Here is a 25,964-nt window from a genome sequence, read left to right as displayed (position 1 = left end):
CTGACATGGAAAACTTTGTTACAATTTGTTCAAGGAGAAAAGCAATTTGTAAAGTGATATAAGACCCTGTACACTATAGATAAATCAGTGACCTATTTCTAGCTCTGCTGTTTATCTTCTGATTTAAAAATTGCCATTGCCAAACAGATGAGATGCACCTGGCCAACACCCACCTATAACGGTTTCAATCTATTAGCCACTGGGCTTAAAGATGAACAAAGGGACTATGTTAACAAGGGAATTTAAAAAAATTCCTTTCCCTGAATCACTAAAACTAACAAGCAACCTACCATGATCACATGACCTGATATTCCAAGTCTGTACCATAGGACTCACTCTAAACTTAGAGGAATGATCAATGGCTGCCAAGACTGATGTTGTTATTCATATGTTTGTGTATTTCGTATGCATGTGAAAAAAAAGAAACATACACAGAGCTCTGGAGGGAAGGAGGGGATAGATGGATTAAGCAAGTATATATCTTACCTGAAATAACCTGGTAAAAATATCAAATTCAAAAACTGAGATGTAGTCATTGCAAGTTAAGTCAATGGTTGATTTTAGAGCCATTGCTTCCAGGCCAGAGCTAATCTGATGGACCTCATGCAGGTACTGTCTGAAGACTTTCCATGGTACAATAGTTCTGTGCAAAGGAAAAAGATGACTCAATGAATCAGGTGTCAATAAGGATATAGGTTCCACTGAAAAAAAGAAGTAAACCATGACGTTATTAGTATCAGATTTGAGCCAGGTGGTAGTGGCACACGTCTTTAATCCAAGTTTGGGAGGCAGAGGCAGGCGGATCTCTGTGAGTTTAAGGCCATCCTGGTGTACAAAGTGAGTTCCAGAAAAGCTAAACACACACACACACACACACAGTATTGCATTTGTATTAAAATAGTTGAAAATATTGCTCATTCAGTTTCCATTAAGTAAGTGTTCACTTGATTATTCTGCATTTGCTAAGCATCTAACAAGAATCTTAGTTTTTCATTCAGTTCATGGTTATGAAGATGTTTCTCAAAGCATAACAAATAGAGGGCATTCTGATCAAAGTGATAGGCATCATGATTTTTATTTTTTGTATACTCAAAGCAGTTTAACTATTGACCAATCACCTACAACCTCTCAGATGCAGTTTGCAGAAGTGAAAAGCACATGTTCTCTGACCTTCCCTATGAATGCAACTGGAAGGCTTCTTTTATAAATCTTGTAGAGATTTGTTTACTCAATATCTACCAATTAATATATTTTATTATATATAATATAGCAAGTTTCAATACATAATATTTCAGAACTTTAGAGGACCCCTGAATGGATTAAGAAAAGACCTGTCTCTCTCATTCCTCAAACTTAGCAATTTCCACTACTCACCCATCCTCCTTTCCACCATGAAAATTTGTGACACCCATCATCTATCTGTTCCTTAGCAACCTTTTCTCCTTTCACAATGCTACATTCCTATTCATGAATAGATGGAAAGCAGAAACTATTCACATCTTAAACACTGATATTTCAGTCTTCAAACACGACACAAAAGCTATATGCACACTCCAGAAAGATAGTGCATATTTAAATCTTGGGTTTTTCTTTACCATTGTCTTTAGAGAAAATAAGCAGAAATGAGATAAAATTTCTCTGGCCTCCCTCAGTTCCAATTTTCTCAATGAAGTTTAGCTGTGACTTGAATATTCTGAATTATTATTATTATTATTATCTACAGCAGACAAATAATAGCATAGATTAAATCGTTTAATGGGCTTCCTGTCACAGAGAACCTACAGCCTAAATTATTCTGTGATCTCGTTGGGTCCCAAGAATGAACAGTTTTGATGAGTTCCTAATTGGTGTTGACTCTCCTAGTTGCTCAAAGCCACTGATGGGCCATATCTACAGAAATAGCAAAGCTGCTGGAGGCACTTAACTATGGAAGGGCCTACGACCACCTTCGGCCTTGGGGAACAAACACTTTGGAGGCAGGATTTATAACGCTAAGGGACACAGGTGGGGAAAATAGAAAACCCTTCTGATTGAACACTCAACAAGACCTGGGGGAATTACAGTGTGTAAGAAAGTACTATAAAAGAAATGGCAAGACATGCGAGAAGACACTGGATTTTGCAGGGAAGCATGGGCTTCGTGCAGCATTAAAGAAGAAAGCTAAGACACTTAATACCTCAAAAGACTTCTCTCTATGTATGAGAAAAAACAGGAAACCACAGAGAACTGAAGGGAGACACCACATCAGATGCCATTTAAGAGAAACACACGTCAGACTCTGATTAAGGTTAACAAAATGTTGCTGCCTAAAAAGAACAAGGAAAAATTCTAGTAATATTGGGAAGCTATTGACTTATAGGAGTATACGGATACCGTCAGGCCAGCTGCATGGCAGCGACAATGGAAGTCTGCCCACGAGGCACCTAATCATTTTCCAAATTAAAGCTTCCAGCACTGACCAGACACAAAGACAAAACTCATACATAATAAGCAGAGAGCAAACGTTGGTGAAAGGACTTCTAATTTGAGAATGATACAGATAGATCTTTTTTTTTTTCCTGGAAGAGTACCATGATACTTTATTTAAAAAGCATAAGTTGTATGAATAAAGTGGCTGCAGGGAAAACTTCATTCTTTTGTGTGTGTAAAGTATAAAAGTCAAAACAAAATGACTCTGATAAACATTTTAATATGTTACCCTAAGATTATCACTATCTGATACTTAAAATCCATACAGATTATATCCTATTTTGAATATTTCATGATATTCCAGAGGAAAAAATATAAAATATAGCTACTTTTAAGATTTTGATGCAACATAGAACTGCAGAGCAATAATTTCAACATAAAAAGACACATTTTCATAGAAGCTGTGTAATGAGATTTTATCATAATTCATTTATGATAAACCCTAAGGCTCCGAGTACATGTTCATTGGAACCTTCTTTAAAGTTGGTAATGAAGGCTGGGAAAATAGAGCATTATTTGGATGGCTTATCACAAAGAATCATTACGATAAGTATTCCTCCACTTCTGTGGGCCAGCAGAGACCAAGTCTAAGGGATGGGAGAAAAAAATGGGGCAGAATGGGAAGAACAGAAGTAGAGTACAAAGTTTCTTTAAGAGCAAGAAAAGAAGACTGTGGTTTCAATTTTTTGTGCCCTGGGGTTCTTGACAAAGGCAAGCATCAATGCCCACAAGATGAAGCCAGTGGGAGAAAATATTGATGGCAAAATGTTTCACTGAAAAATGCAAACTTGTGTGTCTTGACAATGACCGGAAGCAAAGAGAGAGAAGAGAAACAAAGGAACAGAGCAGCATAAATGGGCCAACTTGAGTTTCAGTGTCTCACAACACTACAGAAAATTTAATCTCCATTTGCCACTTGTCATTCATCTTAATCTCATTAGCTACAGGCAAATACTGTAAAAATATACTGGAATAATTATTTTCATTTTATTACATGTTTTTTTCTGTGTTTATGCATGGGAGCACATCTTTGTGCGTGCGTGTGTGTGTGTGTGTGTGTATGTGTGTGTGTGTGTGTGTTTGTGTGTGTGTTGCCAGAATTAGTTCTCTCCTTCCACAATATTGGTCATGGGGCTAAAGTTCAGGTGATCAGATTGGCATTAAGCGCCTTTGTCTGCAGTGTCATATTTCCAGACCAAACATAAGTGATGTTTAATACACAAGACAAGTAGAAAGACCGGTGGGTACTTCCACAGTATGACCTCAACACCTTTAGAATCTTAGTAAGGATAAGAGCGGTGATTCCTTCACAACTTACCATTGCTCATATGCAATGCAGAAATCTCTTACAAAAGTAGCAAGTTGTCCCATATAATGCCTCAGAGAAAACAATATGCTAAACAAGGCCGTGATATCATGTTGTTTAGATATCATATCTTAATCTGTACGGAAAGAATAAACATTATTGGAGAAAGAATAAGGAAATGAGGTCAATTAGACACAAGAAGACGAAACGGAAAGGGGGTCAGTGGGTCAGCAATTGAGAGGTGACTCAGTCAGCTAGGCTGTCACCTGTGTGAAAGAGGAAGCATGTGTCCATCTAACGTGAAAGCCTTGAAATTTTAAGATATGAAAGATGGATGTTTCGAAATCAGTCCAGAAAAAAAGGAAAGCAAAACATTTTCATGAAACGTCTAGTTCATCCAAGGCTCTGTGTTTTACGTGCAGCACTTGGAGGGAAATTTCACATAACAAAGGTGTGATGATGAACAAGGGCAATGGTGTCTGGAAACAGGAAATAGCAGACATATGCGGTAAGAGAATTTACACAGCATTTCTAGAGGGCAAACTGGTAATAAGGTTCAAAGCCTGTGCAGCATGAGAGTCTATTTCCATGAGATTCTGTCTAAGAAACACCGGTCTAAAAAAAGCACTTAGCAGGTAGTGTAAAGTCTCACCTACCTCTCTCATTAAGGCAGTGCTATGTGTAATACTACCAAACCAAAAGCAAATAAATTCATGTTTAATGACAGAAAGACTGTATTACAGCAACTGTAATTGCACAGAATGATATTTATCATGTAAATATATTTACAGCACATTATTATATAAACTAGTTTTTATCTAATTACTGGCACTAAGCGTTCAATGTTAAACATTTTCATCACTTCTTGAAATAGCATTACAAACCTGGACTAGAATCTAAAACTCTAAGATTCTGTATGATGTAATGGTATCTGAAAATATGAAACACTTGGGAGTGGGGAACTAACAGAAGAAGAGCAAGGTCAATGCACATGTAGAATCAGAAATAGCAACATCCTAAGGAGATATATAACCTTCCAGTGGGCTGGCAGACTCAGTATTATGAGGTTGTCACTTCTCCTTAAATTGATCTATAGATTCAATAACCTCAGTCAAAACTCCACAGGGCATTGCTGCAGTAGAAACAAACAGATTCGAAACCTCACAGCAAACTATTAATAACCAACATTAAATAAAATAATTTTCAAAAGAACACAAACAAGCTTATGTCCATCACATTAACACAGTGGCAATGAGACACAGGCAAACAGAGAAGGAAAAACTACTGTTTTAGGAGCCAAAAACAAAAACCAAAAAAAACCCCACAAAGCGTTTTTTTTTTTATATAAGGTCAAATATTTGTAAGGTTCATTTTCTAAAAGATACTTTTTTATGAATGCTGGTGGATACAAGTAGGCAAGAAACTGAATCTTGATCACCAGACACTAGTATTATTTTAGAAAATCAACTTGAGGTATTTTAAACCTAACAATGAAATGAAGTTTTCTTAGAAGAGACACAGAAAGATATCTGCACACATTTGGAACAGGCAAAAAATTTAAACTGAGCCAAAGATTTTAAAGCATAAAGTAAACGATGAATGGAGGAGGGGCTGTTTATGAGCAGACGTTATAAGCCAAATTAAAAGGAAACAACATATGAAGATGTTGAATAGACATACAATGATGGGGTCAACTTCATTGGACATCATGGCAAAGAAAATCTAAGTATGATGAAAGTCCACTCTCCCACTTTGAGAGCCATTAGAAAGTGCTGAAGGGATGCGGAGCAAGGTGGAGCATGACATGGCCAGAACTGACAACAAGAGCTTCAAGATGTGCTGAGGAGCCTACTAAAGATGAAGGCCTGAACTCAAATACAACCATCAGAAATGCATAAATCCTTTGAAGAGGTGTATAGAACAGTTCTTTATTGACAGCCATTCAGATACCACACACAACAGAATGAATACTTACATAATGGAACAAGAAAAATAAATTACACACTGCTGCACCCAAGAATAGGGGACTTCCATGAGCACAGCAAAGAGATGAGCCAACATCTTTAACAAGGAATACAAGACATGCGTTTAACTCTTAGTGACTCCATCATACTACAAAGTGAGACTTGGGTGGGAGGGTGTTTAACTGCATGGGACTTGCTGCAAGCAGAGGATCGGGTGACATGCTGATACCTTCTTCAGAATGTTTTTATATTGGTGTGTTCATTTCATGAAACTTCATTACCTAACATTATGCATGCCTCTAGCCATGAACATTAAACTTGAATTATTTAAGTTAATTCTTAAAATGTTACATTAAAGTCACAACTGAATATCAAAAGAGAGCATGAGAATAGATAATACAGGCCTTTAATAATAAATCAAGACTTGCTTGTTAGTTTTCATGTGGTGATAGTTGTTTGGAAAGTTGATTCTAGTTCATCCATATGTAATGTCATTTGGGCTTTGAAGATAATCTGTCCTATCTGTATTAACCCATTTCTTAGTTTAAAGTTTTCGCTGGACTTTGCAGCATAATCACCTTACCAAACAGATCTTCAGTGTCAGCACTTCTAAAGTGAAGGCTCGCTTTATACAGAATGTAACAGGGTATTCAGAAGATGTCTGCTGGTTTGATTTTATTTTTTTCATTATGGATGTGGAGCATTAGGACTCTGATTCCTAGGCCTGCTGACATTCTTGTAAATAGTTATTACTTAAATCCAATCTTTTTCGTAATGACTACATTTCTTGAAGGATATGAAAATAGATTCTCATCGGGCTATCTTTGCTCTGCTGCGCCATCAATAAGGGAAAAATCAATTGTTTTCCAGCAGGGCAGAAAGAGCACATCAGCATCACTGATAGATGCCTCAGGACCACTCATACTTCACAGGATATAACCATGGTAACTAGAGGCGTTCATACTTAGATCTAACTACATCTCAACTTGCACAGACACCAATAGTGATAGGCATTCTTCCTAGACAAAGCCTGTGACACTTTGCTGTAGCATAGACAAGCATTTCTTGGTGGAGTGGACAATTACCCCATTTCTAGTCTGAGATCTACATTCGGAGATCTACATTTGCAGAAATAAGAAAATTCTATCTATATTTCCTTTGACTTTCACAATAACATTATTCATGGAACTTCTGCTCGCATAGCTTAACCCACTCCTGCTCTTTATTCTGGGGAGGACTTTTTCCTTTATTATTAAAAAGTCTCTTTCAATGACCTTCTGGACATTTTGACTCTCTGAATCACACATGACCTGCTCCATTCTGCAATGCAGCTACTTGCTGACCTCCATGGTTGAACCTGTCTGTTTACTTAGACCCTAAGGTATAAGGCATGATTCTCTGTCTTCCTCTTCTGCAGTTCCCTCTTTCTGGCAGCTGCTGGAATTTTCAGTTTGCCTGCTCTATTGTTTTTTTCTTTCAGATGCTAATAAAATGGTCATAATACTTTCAAGTTCATTTTTCAGTCATTTTTATTAACCAGGAGAATTAGAACTCACTAAAGGGAACCCTAAATCACCACAGTAACACTCATATTTATTTTTTGACTTTGGAAGTATGTTTATTGGTAAAAAGGAATAGGGGGAGAAACTGAAAAAAAATACCACTTATAAAAATGCATTAAAATTCCTGATATAATTTTTCCATTTTCTTCATGGACCACAGAACAGCAGACTCTCTTCTTAAAGCTGTGGGCTATTGTTCGTATCTTCCTAAAGCACAACTGGTCTTCATTATATTTCCTCAGAAAGTTCATTAACATTTGGAAGGTGCACGGGATACAACTGTTCATGTTCAAAGCAAGCTGCCTTTGATCGGCTATGGTCAGATTAAGCAAAATTAAATATATATATATATATACACACACACACACACACACACACACACACACATATTAAAAGTAGAAAATAATTCCACAGAAGTTTGTGGAATGCTTTTAAATGATCTTCCTTTCAACAATGAGCTCAGTTTCAAAAACACACAAAAAAGTCAATAATAAAACAGAACTCCTCTTAAATCTCTCAATACTGGCCAATTAAGTCAGTTAGCAACGAGTGAAGCCTTAGAAGTCTAAGCACAAAAGCAAACCAAATAAGCACCCAACAATATTCTAAGACCTTTACTGGAGAAACTACACATACTGAGCATATTTATGTATACCATCAGTTACTTTAAGACAAGGTCTCATTAAGTAGTTGAGGCTGGACTGTCTCTGTAGCCCAGGCATGCCCTCAATTTGTGATTCTCCTACCTTACTACTTTGAGGAGCTAGGATTCCAGGCCTAAAGCACGGCTTAGGCTTCATATTTTGCAGATACTGAAAAGTAACAGAAAGAAGGGCAAAACTAGAACTAAACAAGAAAAAGTTGTGTCGTGGAATGTTAGTTTAAAATGTGTTACATTTGTTGATGCTGTGGAATATTTGTCTAATGATGCAAAGACATCTAGACAGGAGAGAGAAATAGGAAGGGTCACCAGGCAGAGAGAGTAAACAGGAGAAATCTAGATTCGAAAAAAGAAGAGAGAAGAGCAAGTAAAGGAGAAGAAGAGGAAGATTCCAGGGGCTAATCATATAGCCACTCATCAGCCAAAGAGTAAGAAAGAAAGTATCATATATAGAATAAAGAAAGGTAAACAGCCCAGAGGCAAGAAAGTAGTTACAGACAGGACCATGTAAGTTAGAAAGCTGGCTAGAAATAAACCAAGCTATTATTTGGAATCTGGGTGAGGGGCCCCCAAAGAGTAAAAAAGAAAAGAAAAGAAAAGAAAAGAAAAGAAAAGAGAAAATACTACAGTTACTTATTATTCTTCACAGTAATAATCAACATTCGAGATAGAAAATGAATATTTAGCAGCCAGCAATGAATATTTAGCAGTCAGTAATATATTTCCATATGCTGGCTGTGAAAAAAAATCAATTACTTTGCTATAAAATTGAATAGCTTTCCTACCAGCCAAAAGTGATTCTAAGGTGTTGCAGAGGCTGGGATGCTGCTCAGCTTCCAAGCTCCTAGGAAATTAGTTGCCAGTTCCATGGATGCTGGCAGAAGTCTCCAGGCTTCTGGGTCAACACAAAAGATGTGTTTTACTCATAGCAATGCAATGATGAAAGCATCAGCTATCTCTTGAATGTGTTCCTTGAGCCGTAATTCTCTCTGTGAGGATGCCAAGTGCTACCTACACACATTGGGGCTCTTAGTTATGTGGAGTCTGGAATTAAATAAAAACACCCAGATTTTTTATAATCGGCAACAAATACAACTCTCCAGTCATCTGGAGACAGAGACAGAGAAAGAGAGAGACAGAGAGACAGAGAGAGAAAGAGAGGGAAGGTGCAAGATGAAAAAGGAAGCAGAAGGGAGACATGGGGGAATAGAAAGAACAGCAGGAGAGAAGAGAGAAGTGGGAAACAAGAGAGGGTAAGGAGGCAAAGCTGAACAAAGTTACAATGGGCATGTATGAAGATGTTACAACGAACTTTATTTTCTATACTTAAATAAAATGCATGTGTAGGTGGCAATCATAGACAGTAGAGGGTATACACATATGATCCCTTCCAGGATGTGAAGAATATATCAACGCTACTCTTGTATATATCATGTTATTTGTGTTATGCATGTGGTGAACACACATATCAGTATAATAATGGATATGTACAATATATATATGTCCATAAAAATGGAAAACATCGAGTAATATCCCATGCTAGAAAAGTAGTAATAAGTTGGTAATGAAGAATACAATTAAGATTTGAAGATCATTGCTAAAATTTCTTAACCACGCCATACACTGTGATCCACCTAGCACATAAACTGAACCTTCGTCCACTTAAAACATACCAATGGCTTTCAGTTTTTCTTAGGGACACAAATGACCAAGCTTTAGAAGTGTGGCTTTGCATAAGAAAAATAAAAAGTGCAAAGAAAGCAACAGGCAGAGGTTTCAAAATACAGTATAGTGAAGGTGAGAGCCAGCAGTGTTGAGCATGCTCAGTACTGAGCCAAGCAAGTCCTTGCTGGAGCAGAATTCACGCTCCCTTGTCTGAATTCCACAGTCACCAAGAACGTTCTGAATATTATGGAGTTCAGGTGATCATTCGTCAATAATGCCACAACATCCTCTGCCCGACAATGGCCTGAATCACTGGGACATAATAAAATCATTATTCTGTTTGGCTGAATTTATAAGTTTAGCAAATCTGGATCTACTCTTTAAATATGTTCTTTTTAAAAAATAAGATTATGCTTAATGACACTTATTTCAAAGTAAAGAGTAGAATAAAGAAAAAAGAGAAGACAATGTATTTATAAAATGCTGAATTTCCTATAATCATTTCTTTTGAACTAACCGACACCACAGTAAGTCAGTCCCATTACTGTATCCCCAGGAAGAGGCCGGGTAGATACTCTATTAATAAATGTACATTCTCTACAATATGCTTTCTCCTTGGAGGCCAATGTTCCTCTCATGCTTCAGTCCGTGGCCACTGGCAAATTAGCTTATTGACTACTCTTAGTAAGTAGGCAATTTCTAATGATAAAATATTAACTTTAAGCATTTATCATTTTATATACTGTATCCCAAATTGAACAAACACTGCTTATCATTAGTAAGTTACAATTTTGTATTTTTGAATTTTAGACAATGAGTTCAACAGTAGCAAAAAAAATCCTTTAATTTGTATTTAAGCGTCATTATTTTGTTGACATAAAATACTATAATTTGTTTAGGTAGACAATAATAGGAGCTGATTCAAAAAAATTATTTTGCGTTTATATTTCAGTTTTCAGTTAATTTTTTCCCTAGTGAACCTGTTGTATAGTTTCATTGTGAAAGTCCCCAGTTTCAACGGTGTACTCCCTCTATTAATTAAAGAGAACTAGGTTGTCTTTTCTATAACGGGAAACAGATCTAGTTAATAGCCTAGAGAACATATATATTACTCAATGGAGAGGGAAAGAAATAAGTTTTTCTTGTTTCTTATTAAAAGTGAAAAGTAAATACGGAAAACCAAAGAAAGTCCATACCGCTTTCCTGGGAAATCAAAGGCAGAGGCAATAAACCCAGCTATAAAAAGGTCATTTTTCCCCAGAGCAAGCAAGATCATTTATCTTTAACTCACTTTTACAAAGGGATACACATAATCATAGAACAATTCAATTTTCACTTTTAATTCTTTTTGGTTTGCTTTAGATTGCCAGATGTGGAAGTTCCATCAAAGTCAAAGATTAACTATACTAATTCTAAAACTAGCAAATATATATATGGTATTTGAAGTAAGATCAAAGAAAAAAATTGTTTAATTATTTCACTATAGTTGGCTGATGATGCGCCAGACAGTATTATGCCCTTATAGGCAGCTTCTAACCTGTTAAATTTTCACAGCAGCACCAGACAACAGGTATTGTCCGGACCTCACGTCTACACTAGACAAGAGGAAAGGGACGCACAGACCGTCCAAGGAGTGTCCCTGGGGACAAAGCGAGGAAGTGCTGCAGTCAGAGCCCACAGGAACTAGAGGACCTCATATCGACACTGCATTCCTTCCCTGAGGAAACAAGCTGTTTGGCTTTCTCTTGCATAGGTTACGGGGCCATACAATCCTCTGCTCCCCGTCTGTGAATTAAACGTACAATGTTCATAAAAGCTTAAATGACACACCCTGCTGAGGCATCTACAGGGACCAATACGGGAGCCTGGCTCCATGAAGCTCAGAAACTAACTGAAAGGATGATAATTATCCACATGATTAGATAAAATAGTAAAAACAGTACATGCACACAGTCTGCTAATGAGTATCAGTGCCCACACATTCTGAGACAATACACCAAGACACTCAAAAACAAAGTTAATGGAGTCCCTGTCTTCAACTGGACTGTCTAGTCTCTCGGAAATGCCTCAATTGGGAAACAGGAACAGATCACCGTTCCTTGTAAACTAGAAGAATGAATGGGAACCTGGGTACCAATAAGGATGTGGAAAAACAACTTTAGATAAAGTCTGTCAGGAAAGTCTCTGAAGCGCTCGGGCACACTATGGGTGACTAGTCACCAGGCAGTGGTAGGAAAATTAGCAGAGTGAAGCGTGAAAAGAGAGAAGTGTGCAGGGGAAATACTGGTAAACTGTTGGATAGATATTTCTTTGCAGTTGGGGTGGGGGCTCAGAGTGGGTGAAGCAGGGAGAGCAAGGAGGAAGGAACGAGAAAGAGAGATCAGCTAACGTTTCCTAAAACCTGAAGTTTGGGGTGTTAGACTCAGTATTTCTGAAGCAGTTCTGGCCAATGTTTGGAGTGATTGCTTCTGCTTCCCACAGATCTCACTGGTCTCAGAAGCTGTTACGGAAGACAGACGGTCCAACAAAAAGGCTGTTACAGCAAGCCAGGGGAAGTCGAAACTTCAGCATAACAACTGGTAATGGACACAGTGAGAAAGAACACCCAAGAGAAGTGAAAGACATCGTGCTGCATAATAATTTGCTCGGGAACCTTTGGTGAAATCTTAATGGCTAGTGGTCCTGCTTAGAAAAACAGCTTCCATGGTGTGTGAGCACTTTAGCCAGGGTCCTCTTCTCCCGACCCTCCCATGCTCTCTCCTTCCCTCTCTCCCTCCATCCCCTCCCCTGCCCTCTCCACTGCCTTCTTCCCCTCTCTGCCAACTTTCCTAGGCATTTATGCACTTGTGTGAGTTGGGAACTGTGCCAGACTGAAAATGCTTCTGGATTACCAGTATGGGTCCACCCCGCCCCCAGATTATAAAGATTATTCCAGAATATGAAGATTTGGTCTGATACTGTCTCATTTTGTAACTTACATTGATATATTTATTCAATAATGTTACTTTCCTACACGCTTCTATTACCTCCTGGTGAATAGAATAAGGAAGTAAAGGCAACACTAGACTTTTAAAACACTAAATGGATTTGCATAAAGATTTGAGTGTGCAGGGTTTTCTATTCCTTTTGTCTTACTGAGACTCTGGCACACAGGGCTTATTGGCTGCTATGCTGAGCCCCAGACAGAGAGTAGGCATCCAGTACTGAAAGCCATTTTTCTATTCCTGTTTTCATAAGGTCTGAAATGAAATTAATGTCTGAGTATCATGAAATCTTACGAAGAATGGCTTGTTTTCTATTTTAATTCATTCTTAAAGTTATGTTAGAGATGACTTTATCCCTTCATGGAAGGAAACCATAACAACAGTCTTTAAGAAAAAAAATTACAAAATTATAATCTGACTGATTGTAGAAACAGCCTCTTATTATAGGTCTGTTTTTAACAATGCTATTCTGAAGTGTTATGTCACAGCTTAGATTAAATGAAACTGTTTTCTTATATCATCACTGTAAAGGATAAATGACAGGGATTCTTTAAGATGAGAACCAAGTAAATATGAGCTATTTGGAACATGATGAAGAGAAAGAATTCAGTGCATGGGAAGTCACACTATTCATGCACTGTTCATGAACGCGAATGACACAGGGAACCACAGACCCACAGCCAACTGAGAATGAGGAAATGGCTTTAGTCCACTTTTATTCTCGAATCAGTTCGGGAAGCACCTTGGAATTGTATGCTCCTCCTAAAAGCAAAGGTGTCAAAGGCCATTTTCAGCCTGTCGACGTCACAGACTCAGTGGACGGAGGGAGGACTGCAGGCAGGGACAGCACTTGGACTATAGCTTAAGTGATTTCCTGATGGAACAGTTCTAAACAATAGCAGCCCCTTGGCATCTGTGGCTAAGCAAAGGAGACCCAAGGTGTCTAAAATTCATAATTCACCGTGCTGTGTGGTGTCAGCAAAGTAAATATGACTCTTCAAAAGCATGAGCACAGTTGTCATTTCTTAGAAACCTCCTAACAAAGTGCTATACAACAAAACAGAATTGTCAGTTTTCAAACTGAATTTCCGTGAACAACTTGTTCTACACATTTTCAGAAGCTTTAAGAGAAAAATTATTTTGAAAGTCGCCACATGTGCCCTGGGCTCTCAGTGCTAACATGGGAGCTGCAAATGCCAGCGCTCTTCCAGAACTTGCCTCGCTGCTGTGCGCCACTCATCCATATTTCATGATGCTCTCCGCTCCTGCAGTTCACATTAGCAGTGAGGATGAAACTATTAATCCCTCAATGGTAAATGGACGTAGAAATGTTATGTAGAGCTGGATTTCTACAACAGAGTGTTCATACCACTGGAATAAAATGGTATATTCTCCTCTCATTTCCATACAGAAAGTGAACAACAGGATTTTTTGAAGTCAAACCAAGAATGGCGGCACGCACCTATCAACCCGGCATGTGGGAAGCAGCCTAAGGAAAACCTTAGGCTTTAGGCTAGCCTAAGACACATGGTAAGACCTTTCTCAAGCAGCGAACCAAAATATATTTTTGGAACCAGAATGTTCTATGCCTGTTAAAATCGCTGCTCTGTGTATGTACACTCTAGTCGTGGTAGTAGCTACAGAAACCAACCATTTCATGACAGAAAGGAAAGGACAAAGCCTAAGCCAATGCTACAGTCACCATTCTGAGAGCACTGAGCAGCTCAAAGCATAGCCCACACATTACCTGTCTAACTCCACAATTTATGTAACAGACAGGCACAGCTACCCAGTTTTCAAACACTCATCAATGTGGAAGCCATCAGGCGTCCTCTCCACTGGGTAGTGTGCCTCTTCCAGCAAGAGCTACTGAAAGTTCTCTTTTTAAAGGAAACCTTAGGAAGTCACTTGCCTCCCGTTGTTCACTTCTGAGGGATGATCCACAAAGTTTACCAAGTGTTACATAAATTATGATGAATTCTCACATTAACCTGCTCATGGACATGTGTATCTGAGTAAGAAGTGTTTATGAGAAGTGTCTTCACCTGGTCTTCACTTGGCAGCTCTGTGATGCCCCTGGTCACACAGTTTTTGTTTAAACCTAATGGGCTTTTGTGAACAATACACAGAAAGGATCGCCGGGTGAAACAGGAAGGCTCTTTCACATCATTTTTAAAGATCCTTTCTAAGTCTAACATATATCTCCTCTAGGAAGAGATCTGTAGTCAGTTTTTTGTTTCTTTTGTTTTATGTTTTTTTAACTCTTGGGGACCGCCACTTCACTTCATTCCCAAGTAAAAACACAGAGACATACTCTAACTTATGAATGCCTACCCTTTGTTTGGTTTCTTTCTAGCCAGCTTTTCTAACTTAAATTATCTCATTTCTCTTTACCTATGCCTCTCCTCTGAGCTGTTTGCTTTTCTTTATACTATATACCTTTCTTTCCTTCTTCCTCCTGCTCTGGCTGTGTGGCTGAGGTGATGGCCCCTGGTGTCCCCCCTCCTCCTTTTCTTGCTCCCCCGCCTCCTTTTCCCTGGATTTCTATTTATTCTCTCTGCTTGCCAGCCCTGTCCTTTTCTCTCTTCTGCCTAGCTATTGGACATTCATCTCTTTCTTGGACCAATTAGGTATTTGAAGTAGGCAAAATAACAGCTTTACAGTGCTCAACGAATGCAACATAAAAGAATGTCACATCTTTGAATGATTAAATATTCCACAGCATAAACAAACGTAACACAACTAATATCCCACTTTTTTGCATGTATATGGTATATGTATATGTGCATGTCTGTACATGTGTGTGTGTGTACAATTTGTATCTGTAGATGCATATGTGTTTATTCATACATTAGGAGGCCTGAGATAAACTGAGTATGTCTTTCTCAGTCACTCTCCACATTATATGCGAGGCAGGATCCCTCACATTATCCTGGGCTCACCAACTTAGTTAATCTAGCTTGTCGGTTGCTTTAGGAACCCCATCTCCATTTCAGCATGCTGGTGATATGGGTGGGCTGCCATGCCCATCAATAGCTATGTGGATACTGGGAGCTCAAGCTGTATCCCCTGCCTACACAGCAAGCACGTTCCCCTGTGCTATTTCTGCAGACCTATTTATGCTTTTTAAAGTAAGTATTCCTTTGTACCATATATATATACTAGATGGGTATTGAATGATAAGAAATTGTACACATGAATTATTTTATATGTGTCTGCTTCTCAGAGCTAACTGACACAATAAGTTCTTTCAGAATACAAATTCTGTCTAATCTGACATTGACTCTAACAACAAAAATTATATGTTTCATTATTAAACACATTTGTTGACTACAACAGGAACAATTATCATTCTAAGTTTATCAAGGTTTGGGGGCTACAGCTCAGTGGAAAAACACTCAAGCAACACACATAAGGTCCTAGCTCAAATCCTCATCACTGAAGGAAAAAGAAGAGAATCAAATTCTATCAAAAGTACCGAATGCTTCATCTGTATAGTCAAGAAACAAGCTGACAACACAGAAAACCAGGTTGACGGGTTCACACTCTGACTTACTTGTCTCCAAAGAACTTCTTCCAGAATTCAGCAGCATCCGCTTTTGTGATCCGGAAGTTATCTCCCTGGAACTGGCCATTGGGAAAGATTGCCTTAATTTCTGCCAGCATGTGACTGAAGATCAGGGACAATTTAGTGAGATTCCGTCTGTACAAGGAAAGAATGAAGAGAGGTGAATATATGCATGTAACCTTTAATGGGAATCTATACTAATTCAAGTAAATTCTGTATACATCAAGCAGAGTCTTAGGAGTCAGTCATGAACCTAAAAGTAGGTTGATCTCAATGTGAGAATCCATCTAAAATAATGTTCGCTACGCACATTCCTAACCAATTTAGATTTTATCTTTTATCCATGTATTTATTTACCTGAAAAAGAGCAAAGAAAATGATGTAATTTTATTCATTAGGCTTACAGTTTAATGAGAAGGATAAACCTGTGGAAAGCATAATTAAATATAAAGGTTAGACACAAATGGCAGGGTGCTCTTTCTACCCAGGAACATAGGGGAAATCTGCCATGAGAGAGTGCAGGAAGACATATACTTTCACAGCACACGATTGCCCCAAGGTAGAGAAGAGAATGGCAGAGGAGAGAGAAGGGGCTAGAAGCATTAGGAGCACAGCTTTTCAGAGTATGGCTACCACTTGGCTCACAGGGGCACAGCAGAGGGAAAGACAACGTGACGGGAAATGGGATGGGAGAACATTTACTTATAATTGCCCTGAAGAGAGAGCCAAGCCAATGAGCCAAAGTGTCTCTGACTTCACTGGTCTCTTCTACTTCCGAATGAGATGTCTCTAAGATGGGGTTTGAAACAGATATTGCCAGACTTTCCTGGGTCGTTCTAGCATGTTTCCTTCACTATGACAACTACAATATGAGAAGAGGAGCCAAAACAGATTGGATGAAATGTCTCAAAAGGATAAAATGACAACAGGATGAGAAAAAGAAAAAGATGGCCAAGAAAGAAAGTAAATATGGGGATCCTCCCTTCTAATTCCCATGCTTCTAGGGATTCCAACGTGATTTAAAATATATTTTGTAGGGAAAGATAGCACTATCACCTCAATTATTCTTCTTTCTTAAGTCTATGACGTAAACTGTGATGAAAGGCCCTGATCTACCAGTGCTACATAATGAAGAAACAACTGAAACACAAAAGGTTAAACAAATTTATTTAAAACTGAGTTGTCAATTGACTTTACATTCTTTTTAGCTCACAGTCACCAGACAGAACTCAACCAACACACACACATACACGAGCACATGCATGAGAAACTGATTTCTAAATTTTAACTTACTTTAACTTAATTCTTAGTTTTAACTTCTTTCTAAGCTGAGAGGAGTGTGCTGATGTGTGTAGGGGGCTGGGACAGGGGTAAGGGCCTCAAGAAAACAAACACACATGAAGTATAGAGAGCAATTCAACTCGCAATAAGTAAAACCTTGTATTTCAACAATAACTTTGTTAATAGAAATCATGCTACTCCTCCCATTTTTCTTCTGGAATCTGTACTGAATGACAACAGGAAAACAAGAACACAAAAAACAATAAAAACAACAACAAAACATGCTTAGAAGACATTGTGTAATATGTACCCATGGGTGCTTTGCTTCCTAAAACACTATTAAAGATACATATGGTGAACAGAGAATCACACAGTAGGTACTGGAGAAAGGGCCGAGTAGAATAAAGAGGGAACAATAAGGCATGAACTGTGTTGTCATAATGTCTTTATCCTTAAGCAAAGCACCAAATAGTCTCATAAGACACACTATCTGTGAAACTTCATTTCTAAGGAGTCACTATCACTGTACAGAACTCTTCATTATCTGGAACACATCCGCAGGGCTGCTTAACACAACCTGATCCAAGTGCTAGCCTGCTCTCGGTCGAACCATCACGACTGACCTGGCTGTCTCATGATTGCCCATCCATCCAGATTAAAATGATGGCGGGTGTTAAGACATGCATTCTAGGAGATGAAAAGCAAACTGTTCCACTCTAAAAGCAACAAAGTGTGCTCAACCTCAACTGTAAAAGACCTTCAAGACCCATGCTTAGAGAAAACATAAAGTCACTTAGAAAACCTGCAATGAATTAAGTCTTATTAGGTGAGAGGGTTAGTTTTCCACCAAACTTCCAATTGACACATAAGAAAGAAAAAGAAAAAATGAATATGGTAGCAATTAAGATAAACCAACTGTTCGTTATTTTCTAAAATGCTTGCCTCCATCCCCTTGTGTCTTTGTTCTTTAATCACTCCCAAATGTTTGTAAGTTTTCCTTGCTAGGTATAAGTCAGAGGCATAAAGTCAGTGATTACTAATCTTGGGTATTTGAACCACAGGAGATGAAAGAGGACAGAGAGAATTAACTTGTTCAATGGCTATATATAGACATTCAGCTTTAAAATATAAACAGAAACATTTTATAATTTATAATCTAGAGCCTCTAACAGTACATACATAAATAACTTTTTATTTTTTTGTTTGCGAGGTTCCATTTTTTCAAAACCTACAATGGGTCACTAAAGTTTTATCAGGCTTGTTTTATATGACCTGAGAAAATTATATATGTATAATATATGTGTGTGTGTGTGCATATGTGTGTCCGTCCTGTATTTTTAAAAGAAACTCCAACTCGTGTTGTTAAAAGCATTTGGAGTCATCAGTCTCATGTTATCTTAATTTTCATAAAGTCCAGAAAATAGATTTTATTATATTTACATACACACACACTACAAAAATGTAAATGACCAATCTGGGAATTCATTGGCAAAAACACTGATTTGTGAAGGTTATAATTCAATACAGTTAATTAAATCTTCTATCTATTACCATTTAAATTTATTGGTATAGTAATCAGGCTATGGCACTCCTGCATTTTTTCTATGTAGTACATGTATTATGTAATTCCTCGCCATACACTATATTATAGACCGCCAGCTTTTAACAACATCCTACCTTCAAATGAAATACAAAATTATATATCGTTCTAAGCATCTAAAGACAGGAGAAGAAAGAAAGCATCGTTGAGCATGTTCTCTGAGGCTAAGATACTTCCTCCTATCATACAATCATTCCATATTGAGACAGCTTTTCCTAAAGCCACCTGATTCGCCACCACATGATCAGAAATGATGACTAATTAACGGACAGTTTCATGATTACTAATTACTAGTTTGTAACTAAAGCTCTCCTGCCCCACCACAACTTTAAAAAAAAAATCTGTTCACAAAGACTTAATGTTACAAATATAATTCCTACTTCATTTACAAGATTTGGCATTATGAATTCTTTCAATTCTTTCATTTACAAGAAAAAGCCCGCAATACTATTTATACAATTTGAGCCATTTTTCATTGGTTTTGTGGGGAACTTTGTATATGAAAAATTGTTTCAGAGTAAGGTATTTTGAAATAAGAACCAACCAGAAATTAGATATCGGTAATAACTATAGAACTGCTGAAGATGTCAACATTGCAGGAGGCAGAAAAGGAGGCAGAGAGGAGTACAAGTAAACAAGCAAGCAGGAGGAGAAAAGTAAACAGAGGTTCACTACTCCTTGAAAACTGGGCCTAATGCATCCATATTGTCAGAGTCATTACCTAAGCTGCAGGACACCCTTCTGTCCTGGTTCAGTCTCTAACACTGTATCCCCTTTCAAAGGTGTGGATCAAGTTCTGAAACTCAAGCAAGTCTATTAGAATGCCCAATAATAAATACGGCTGAAGTAGAATGACGGCACTTCACTATTCATGAGTAAGTCAAAGTAGTTCGGATGGCTCCAGCCAACACCATTAAGGACAAGGAACAAACAGCTGATACTGGGATATAGAAGGCTACAATTAGTGAACTTTGGAACAAAAAGACACAAAGAGAGAGCATTACAATAAAACATATGAAGGGTGGTGGTATGCCCTAATCATGGCCACTATGACTTGATGAATTAATGTTGAAAATGAATTAATAACATCAATTTTTCATGGGCGGCAAACACTGAACATGAGAGATGCACAATACATATAATCTAGTGAGACTGCACATTGCTGGTTTGCTCCATGGGAGAAATAGTTGTCATAAATCAAGGAAGAAATAGAAAGCCAGAAATAGTCAAAAACTTTAAAAGAGATTTAATTAGTGAAGTCCAAGCTTCATGAAAATGTGCTGCTTTGGGTAGCAGAAACGTAGGATCATATTTTATCAGAAACTATTAATAATACATTTAATTAATTAATTAATCTCACATTTAAAAGCTAGAGCACATGCTTCTAACTCTTGACTAGGTGAAACAAAGATAACAGAAACCCAAAGCAGCACATAAAGCACACAAGCACGTAGAAGGACACTCAGGTCCAGTTAAGGATCAATGTCTTCTGCATCCGAGACATAGTGCCTCCAAGTCAGGCGTAGAGGTGCTCCACACTACTTCTGACCTTGGGCACTCTCGTTCCTAAGGAAGCAGGAGACATGGCTGATGTCAGCCTTGCCTTTCATTTCTCCCTCCTGAGAACAGTCTATTGCTAAGAGACCTGGCAGTTAATAAAGTCGATAGTTAGTCACTCCCTCTGTCCACATACTAAAAGTTGTCAGGACCTCTAAGGAGAGTGACAAAGTTTTCTTTTCTTTCTTTCTTTTTTATTTTTTTGTCCAATACCTAGAAGTGGCACTTGGTGGCTTGATTCTAGTCACAGTACCAGAATAAAGAAAGAGAAAAGGCCAGCAATTGTTTACTATGGAAGTCTTTGTGTTTACGGCAAGCCACAAGACAAGTGAGGAGTATGCCCAGAAACAACTCAGACTGGAACAAAGGTATTAGGACCATCTTCAGCCTACCTACATCTGGTGTGGGATTCCACTCTGTATGCTGTAAATATCATTGGTGAATAAAGAAACTGCCTTGGCCTGTTGATAGGGCAGAACTTAGGTAGGCAGAGAAAACTAAAGTGAATGCTGGGAGAAAGGAGGTAGAGTGAGAGACAAGCCATGGAGCTGCCACCAGAGACAGATGTGCTGAAACTTTGCTGGTAGGCTACAACCTCGTGGTGATGCACAGCTTAATGGAGATGGGTTAAATTAATAAGTAAGAGTTAGCCAATAAGAAGCTAGAGCTAATGGGCCAAGCAGTGATTTAAATAATACAGTTTCTGTGTGATTATTTTGGTTAAATACTGGGTGGCTGGGAACAAATGAGTAGCCTCATTACAACATACATCAAGGAGCTTCCTGGAATCTGTGGACTGATGATTAACTTGGGGAGTAGAAGAGGACCATTAAGAAGGGGAGGAGGATAAAGAAAAAAAAGTTGGGATGAAAACAAAGTGGAATGTTAAGCAGGAAACTGCCACAATAAATTTCATTTTGTATGCTAATTAAAATATTAACAAATTAGGTATGAAAATTGGATAGAAAATTTAAAAAGAGATTGCTTTAAAAAAATTAAAAAGCCAAGCTTCAATTCCTAGCCTGAACCAGAGATCCACACTGGACATCCACTGGCCTCTACATAGCACTCTCTTGCATGTGCATCATACAAGTTTCCATTGAGGCAAAGGCTATGACAGTAAAAATTCTGATGGAAAACAGATGGGTCAGGAACAAGTAGCTATAAATGGACACTTCATGATCAACTTGCTTAAAAACTTAAAAATGAAATCATGCTGCTTTATTCAAAACTAATATACTTAGAGGAATTTTCAAAAGATATTCAAACACATGTAGTTTAATAATTCAAATACCCTACTTTCGAGACTTTGGTCTGCAGTCTATTATTACCAGGTATATATCCTTACTCTACTGCTACGTTTGAAGTTACTAAGCCTTTGGAATAGGTTTCCTCATTCTGGAAGGTAACATACTAGATTGTGCCATTGAGGTTTTTCCTTTTTAGGATTAAGTAATACAAGGGGCAAAGGGTCTAATAGGCATAAGTCTCAGAAGGTATAACCAATACTTACAGTATTTGAGATGGCTTTTATTCCCTTTCCAATATAAATATCATCTATGCAACTGATAGCCACAGACTACCGTGCACACCTTAAAAAGATCATAGTACTCAATCCATACCCAGGAACAACTGGCAAGCAGCTGACACATACATACACTCAACCATCGGTTCTACAGATCTTTGTGAATGTCTAACACATGCCAGGCTTGGGCTAAAAACTGAGGACACAGAGGATAGATGACTACATTTAAAAGGGGTCAGAAACCTCTAAAGATTTTAAAAAAATACAGTAGAAATAAAGAGAGTTAGACCCAGAAGTCCCGTGAGAACAAAAATCAAAGAGAGGAATAAGAGATTCTCAGGGGGACCATTCTAAAGAGAACGCTGCCTGCAATGCGCAGGTCCAAGAGGAAGGTGGATTAGGTGGGTTGTGAGGGCTATGAGGCTCAACAGGGTTGTTCTTGGAGGCTTTTGAAAAGTTCCAGGATTGTGCAGCACTGGCCACAAAAAGGACTATAATAAATCTTCCCTTAAAAATGCCATAAAGCTCCTCATTGTGTCTTTCATGCTAGCCATTTTCATTTTGCTTCAATGTCAAAGTCGGATTAACAATTTCTCTCTGCTGATAGTCACAAATGGTTTTATCTGAAAAATTTTCCATGAAAATCTACTAAAGTATTATATGAACACTCCTACTTTTATCTGGTGTAAAGGCTTTAAAAGACCTACCTCAATAACATAACATAAATAACCCTTCTTTTCTTTAGTATTGGGCCTCTTTTGATGAAACCTCATCTGTGATGGAATCCTTTTGTAATAAATCTTTAAAATATAGACCAGATTATTAATTGTGGTAGAAAATACAAGGGGAACACACTTCTTTCATTCCCTTAAGATAAAAGATTAAGTACAATGAAAGGTCTATAAACTAAGTGGAAAGTTGCATGATGAGATCCAGACAAAAGTGATCAGAACATGAATTATTTATTTAGTTCTTTTTTTTTTAAGAGAAAGAAACATTAGGAACTCATGACCTGAGGTAGGGTGGTAGTGAGTTTCATCAAAAACCAAAACAAATTTGACTTCAAAAGTGAAAATTGTAAAAAACAGGGAGATCAGACTAGCGAGATGGCTTAGCAGGTAAAGAAGCTTGCTACCAATCCTGGGAGCCTGAGTTTAATCAACATGCATTAAGTTAGTCATTAACCCTATACACACGGCATATGTGTGCACACTAGCACATACACAGCATAAAAATGAAATAAAGATGTTAAGAAAAGAGATCTTTGTTATTTACAGCTATTACAGAATACAAAAACTCCTCCAATGTAGTTGCTACTTGAATAATGCTCATTTGTTTTATTGCTTATTTCCACTTTCATTTTAAATGCTTCAAAAGTAGGACACAGTCAGGCACTTCATAAATCCTATCAGGAACACATCAGAAAAAGAAATCTTAGCTTCCTTTTCCTTGAAACATTCTTGAGCCCACCAGTTTTTATTTATTTATTTAAGTCACGACCCTGTCAAAGATGGTTTTTGTTTTATTTCTACTCAATTAAAACAGTCCATGAGTCATCAGTATTTTAATAATATCTGTTGATCCTTGGGCCAGCAACCTTTCTGTCTTTCTCTTGGCACTTTCTCGACTTGGCCCCAAAAAAGTTGGCCTTCTGCATTGCCTCTGATACAATCTTCATATGATTCATTCTGTTGGCTTATCTGCACCAATTCTGTATCAAAATATGCTCAAGTCATCTTCTCCCCAACCTTTCTCGTTGTGATTAATTGGCTGTTAAATGCACCATCATTTTACCTGCCCCCAAATGGTTTTCCCTGAAGGAAAATGAAGGTCACTTTATGTGATCACATATTGCAGTGGAATTTAATCACATCATAAGTTAGTGTTGATGAAGAAATTTTATACTTGTAACAGCTTTATAAATATATAGCCCATAAATATTTGACTATGAAGGGATCATAAAATATTTTAAATTATAACAAAAGATTTCCTACCACCCAAAACAGACAGTGCCAAAGAACAAACAGAAGTGATAATCTCTTTATGTGTGCATCTCTCTTTCTGTCTGTAAATCTGATTGTTGATCTGTCTGTCTGTTTCTTTCTCTGTCTCTCAAACACACACACACATACACACACTCAAACACACCCACATACACATAGAGTAAGACAGACACATAGCAATACATTTTAGAAACATTGCATACTAAAACAATACGCTCTCCAACTCTTGTTAAAAAAAATGATTTTCAAAATTAACAAAAAGTTCTTTAATACTAGAATAATATAGGGCTTAAATCTAGAATTTAAATCAGAGAAAATAAAGTAAAATTTCTCTGTGAGCTCAGACATCTTTTTGTGTTTTCTCATTATGTTTTCTTTCTTCATGAATGGCAAGAGAATCAGTGTTGCCACTCATACATGCAGTCTGCAGGGACAGAAGCAACTGGAACACATCTGCCCTGCTTCCTGCGGAAGCCCATGGAGTTCCCCACCACACTAACTGTTCCTCAGAACCTTCTTCCCATCTGGGAATCTGGAAATTTTCCTTAGAGATCCTGCTGTCTCATTTCCCCATTGTTCCCCTAGAACGACAAATGACACACAGAAGTGGAAAGACCCAGCTCATCTCAGTTGCTGTCACCACAACTATGCAAATGGAAGATATTGTGAGCTTCATGCCATTCCTCCAAGTACTAAACCACAGCTGCCCTATAGTGACAATCGAAATGGCACTAATGCACTACGGCATCCCCAGGCCTCCTCATGGTAGATACAATCTCATATGCGTGTCTCATCCTAACACTGGGGGGCCATGGGATGAAAGGCAAAGTGTGAGATGAGGAAAGCCAAATAAGTATCAGTATGTCCAGTTCAACTACATCAAGTGACCTCGAGACCTACCCACAGCATCACATTCTAGACAATTTATAAACAGCGAACACGTAGGACATAAGACAACATTGGCAGCAGCGATCTCTGGGGAGCAGATTCACGAGAGCTGGTTTGTATATTTCTTTATATTCCTTAAATTTTCTTATGTTCAACAAGGAACAAAATCATCCTTGAAAACCTTTTCTTTCTTTCTTACGTTTCCCCCTCAGACAAGAAAGAGATGTGTTTGGAGAAGAATGAATACATTCTCGGACCCGCACATGCTCCATCATCCGAAGGGTCCCACTGGCAAGACCTGTATTGGTTTCATAATTAAAAGGCTTTTCTGCCTCACTCACCATACCCCAGGGTACACTGGCTGACATATTCCCACAAAGGGCTGCATTCACCTATCTGTTCTAAAGTTCTCACAAATCCCAAATATATATTTTTTCTAAATCCTTACTTCCAAAGAAGGTTTCTTACATGCACACTCTTAAAATAAAAAATACATGAAATATAATGGATAAATACTTGAGTCCATAGCTAAAAACTGCTCAAAAAAGAATGGGTTCTTAAATCTCTCTTTGATAACCTTATCTCTAACTTTTAAACCAGGCTCTAAAATGTTCAACTCAAAATACTTTGAGAAACTTTGGAGAAAGCCCCTGACTTTACAAAGTTGAGCAAACTAGTAGATCACAATGCACTGTGACATACATTAACAAACAAGATACAGCTCCACGAAATCAGATGAAACCACTGGCCACAGTTCTCCAACATATAAGATGTATAATATGATAACAGTTCAAGAAGTGTTATCACAAATGCTACAAGGAAATACTGCCCAATTATCCTTCTTCCAGGGGAAAAGTAAAAGGGCAAAGACATCTCGCGAAAACATTTCTTAGGCATGAAGCTCCTCTGGACAATGGACACACTTTTCTAA

General features: G+C 37.9%; 1 protein-coding gene across 3 annotated transcripts in view; it reads right to left on the bottom strand.

The window, feature by feature from the left end:
* Cblb (Cbl proto-oncogene B) overlaps positions 1 to 25,964 on the bottom strand; it is a 182,728-nt gene that overhangs the window by 80,232 nt on the left and 76,532 nt on the right. For all 3 annotated transcript variants that reach the window (XM_057764509.1, XM_057764508.1, XM_057764510.1), the window contains exons 4-5: positions 16,168 to 16,314; positions 487 to 643 (exon numbers count right to left, since the gene is read on the bottom strand). In XM_057764509.1, coding sequence (XP_057620492.1) covers positions 487 to 643; positions 16,168 to 16,314 — 304 coding nt within the window. The remainder of the gene's footprint in view (positions 1 to 486; positions 644 to 16,167; positions 16,315 to 25,964) is intronic.

Source organism: Chionomys nivalis, chromosome 3, assembly GCF_950005125.1.
Source record: "Chionomys nivalis chromosome 3, mChiNiv1.1, whole genome shotgun sequence".
Taxonomy (NCBI): Eukaryota; Metazoa; Chordata; class Mammalia; order Rodentia; family Cricetidae; genus Chionomys; species Chionomys nivalis.
The sequence above is the reverse complement of the archived record's forward strand: the minus strand, read 5'-3'. Positions and strand labels throughout refer to the sequence as shown.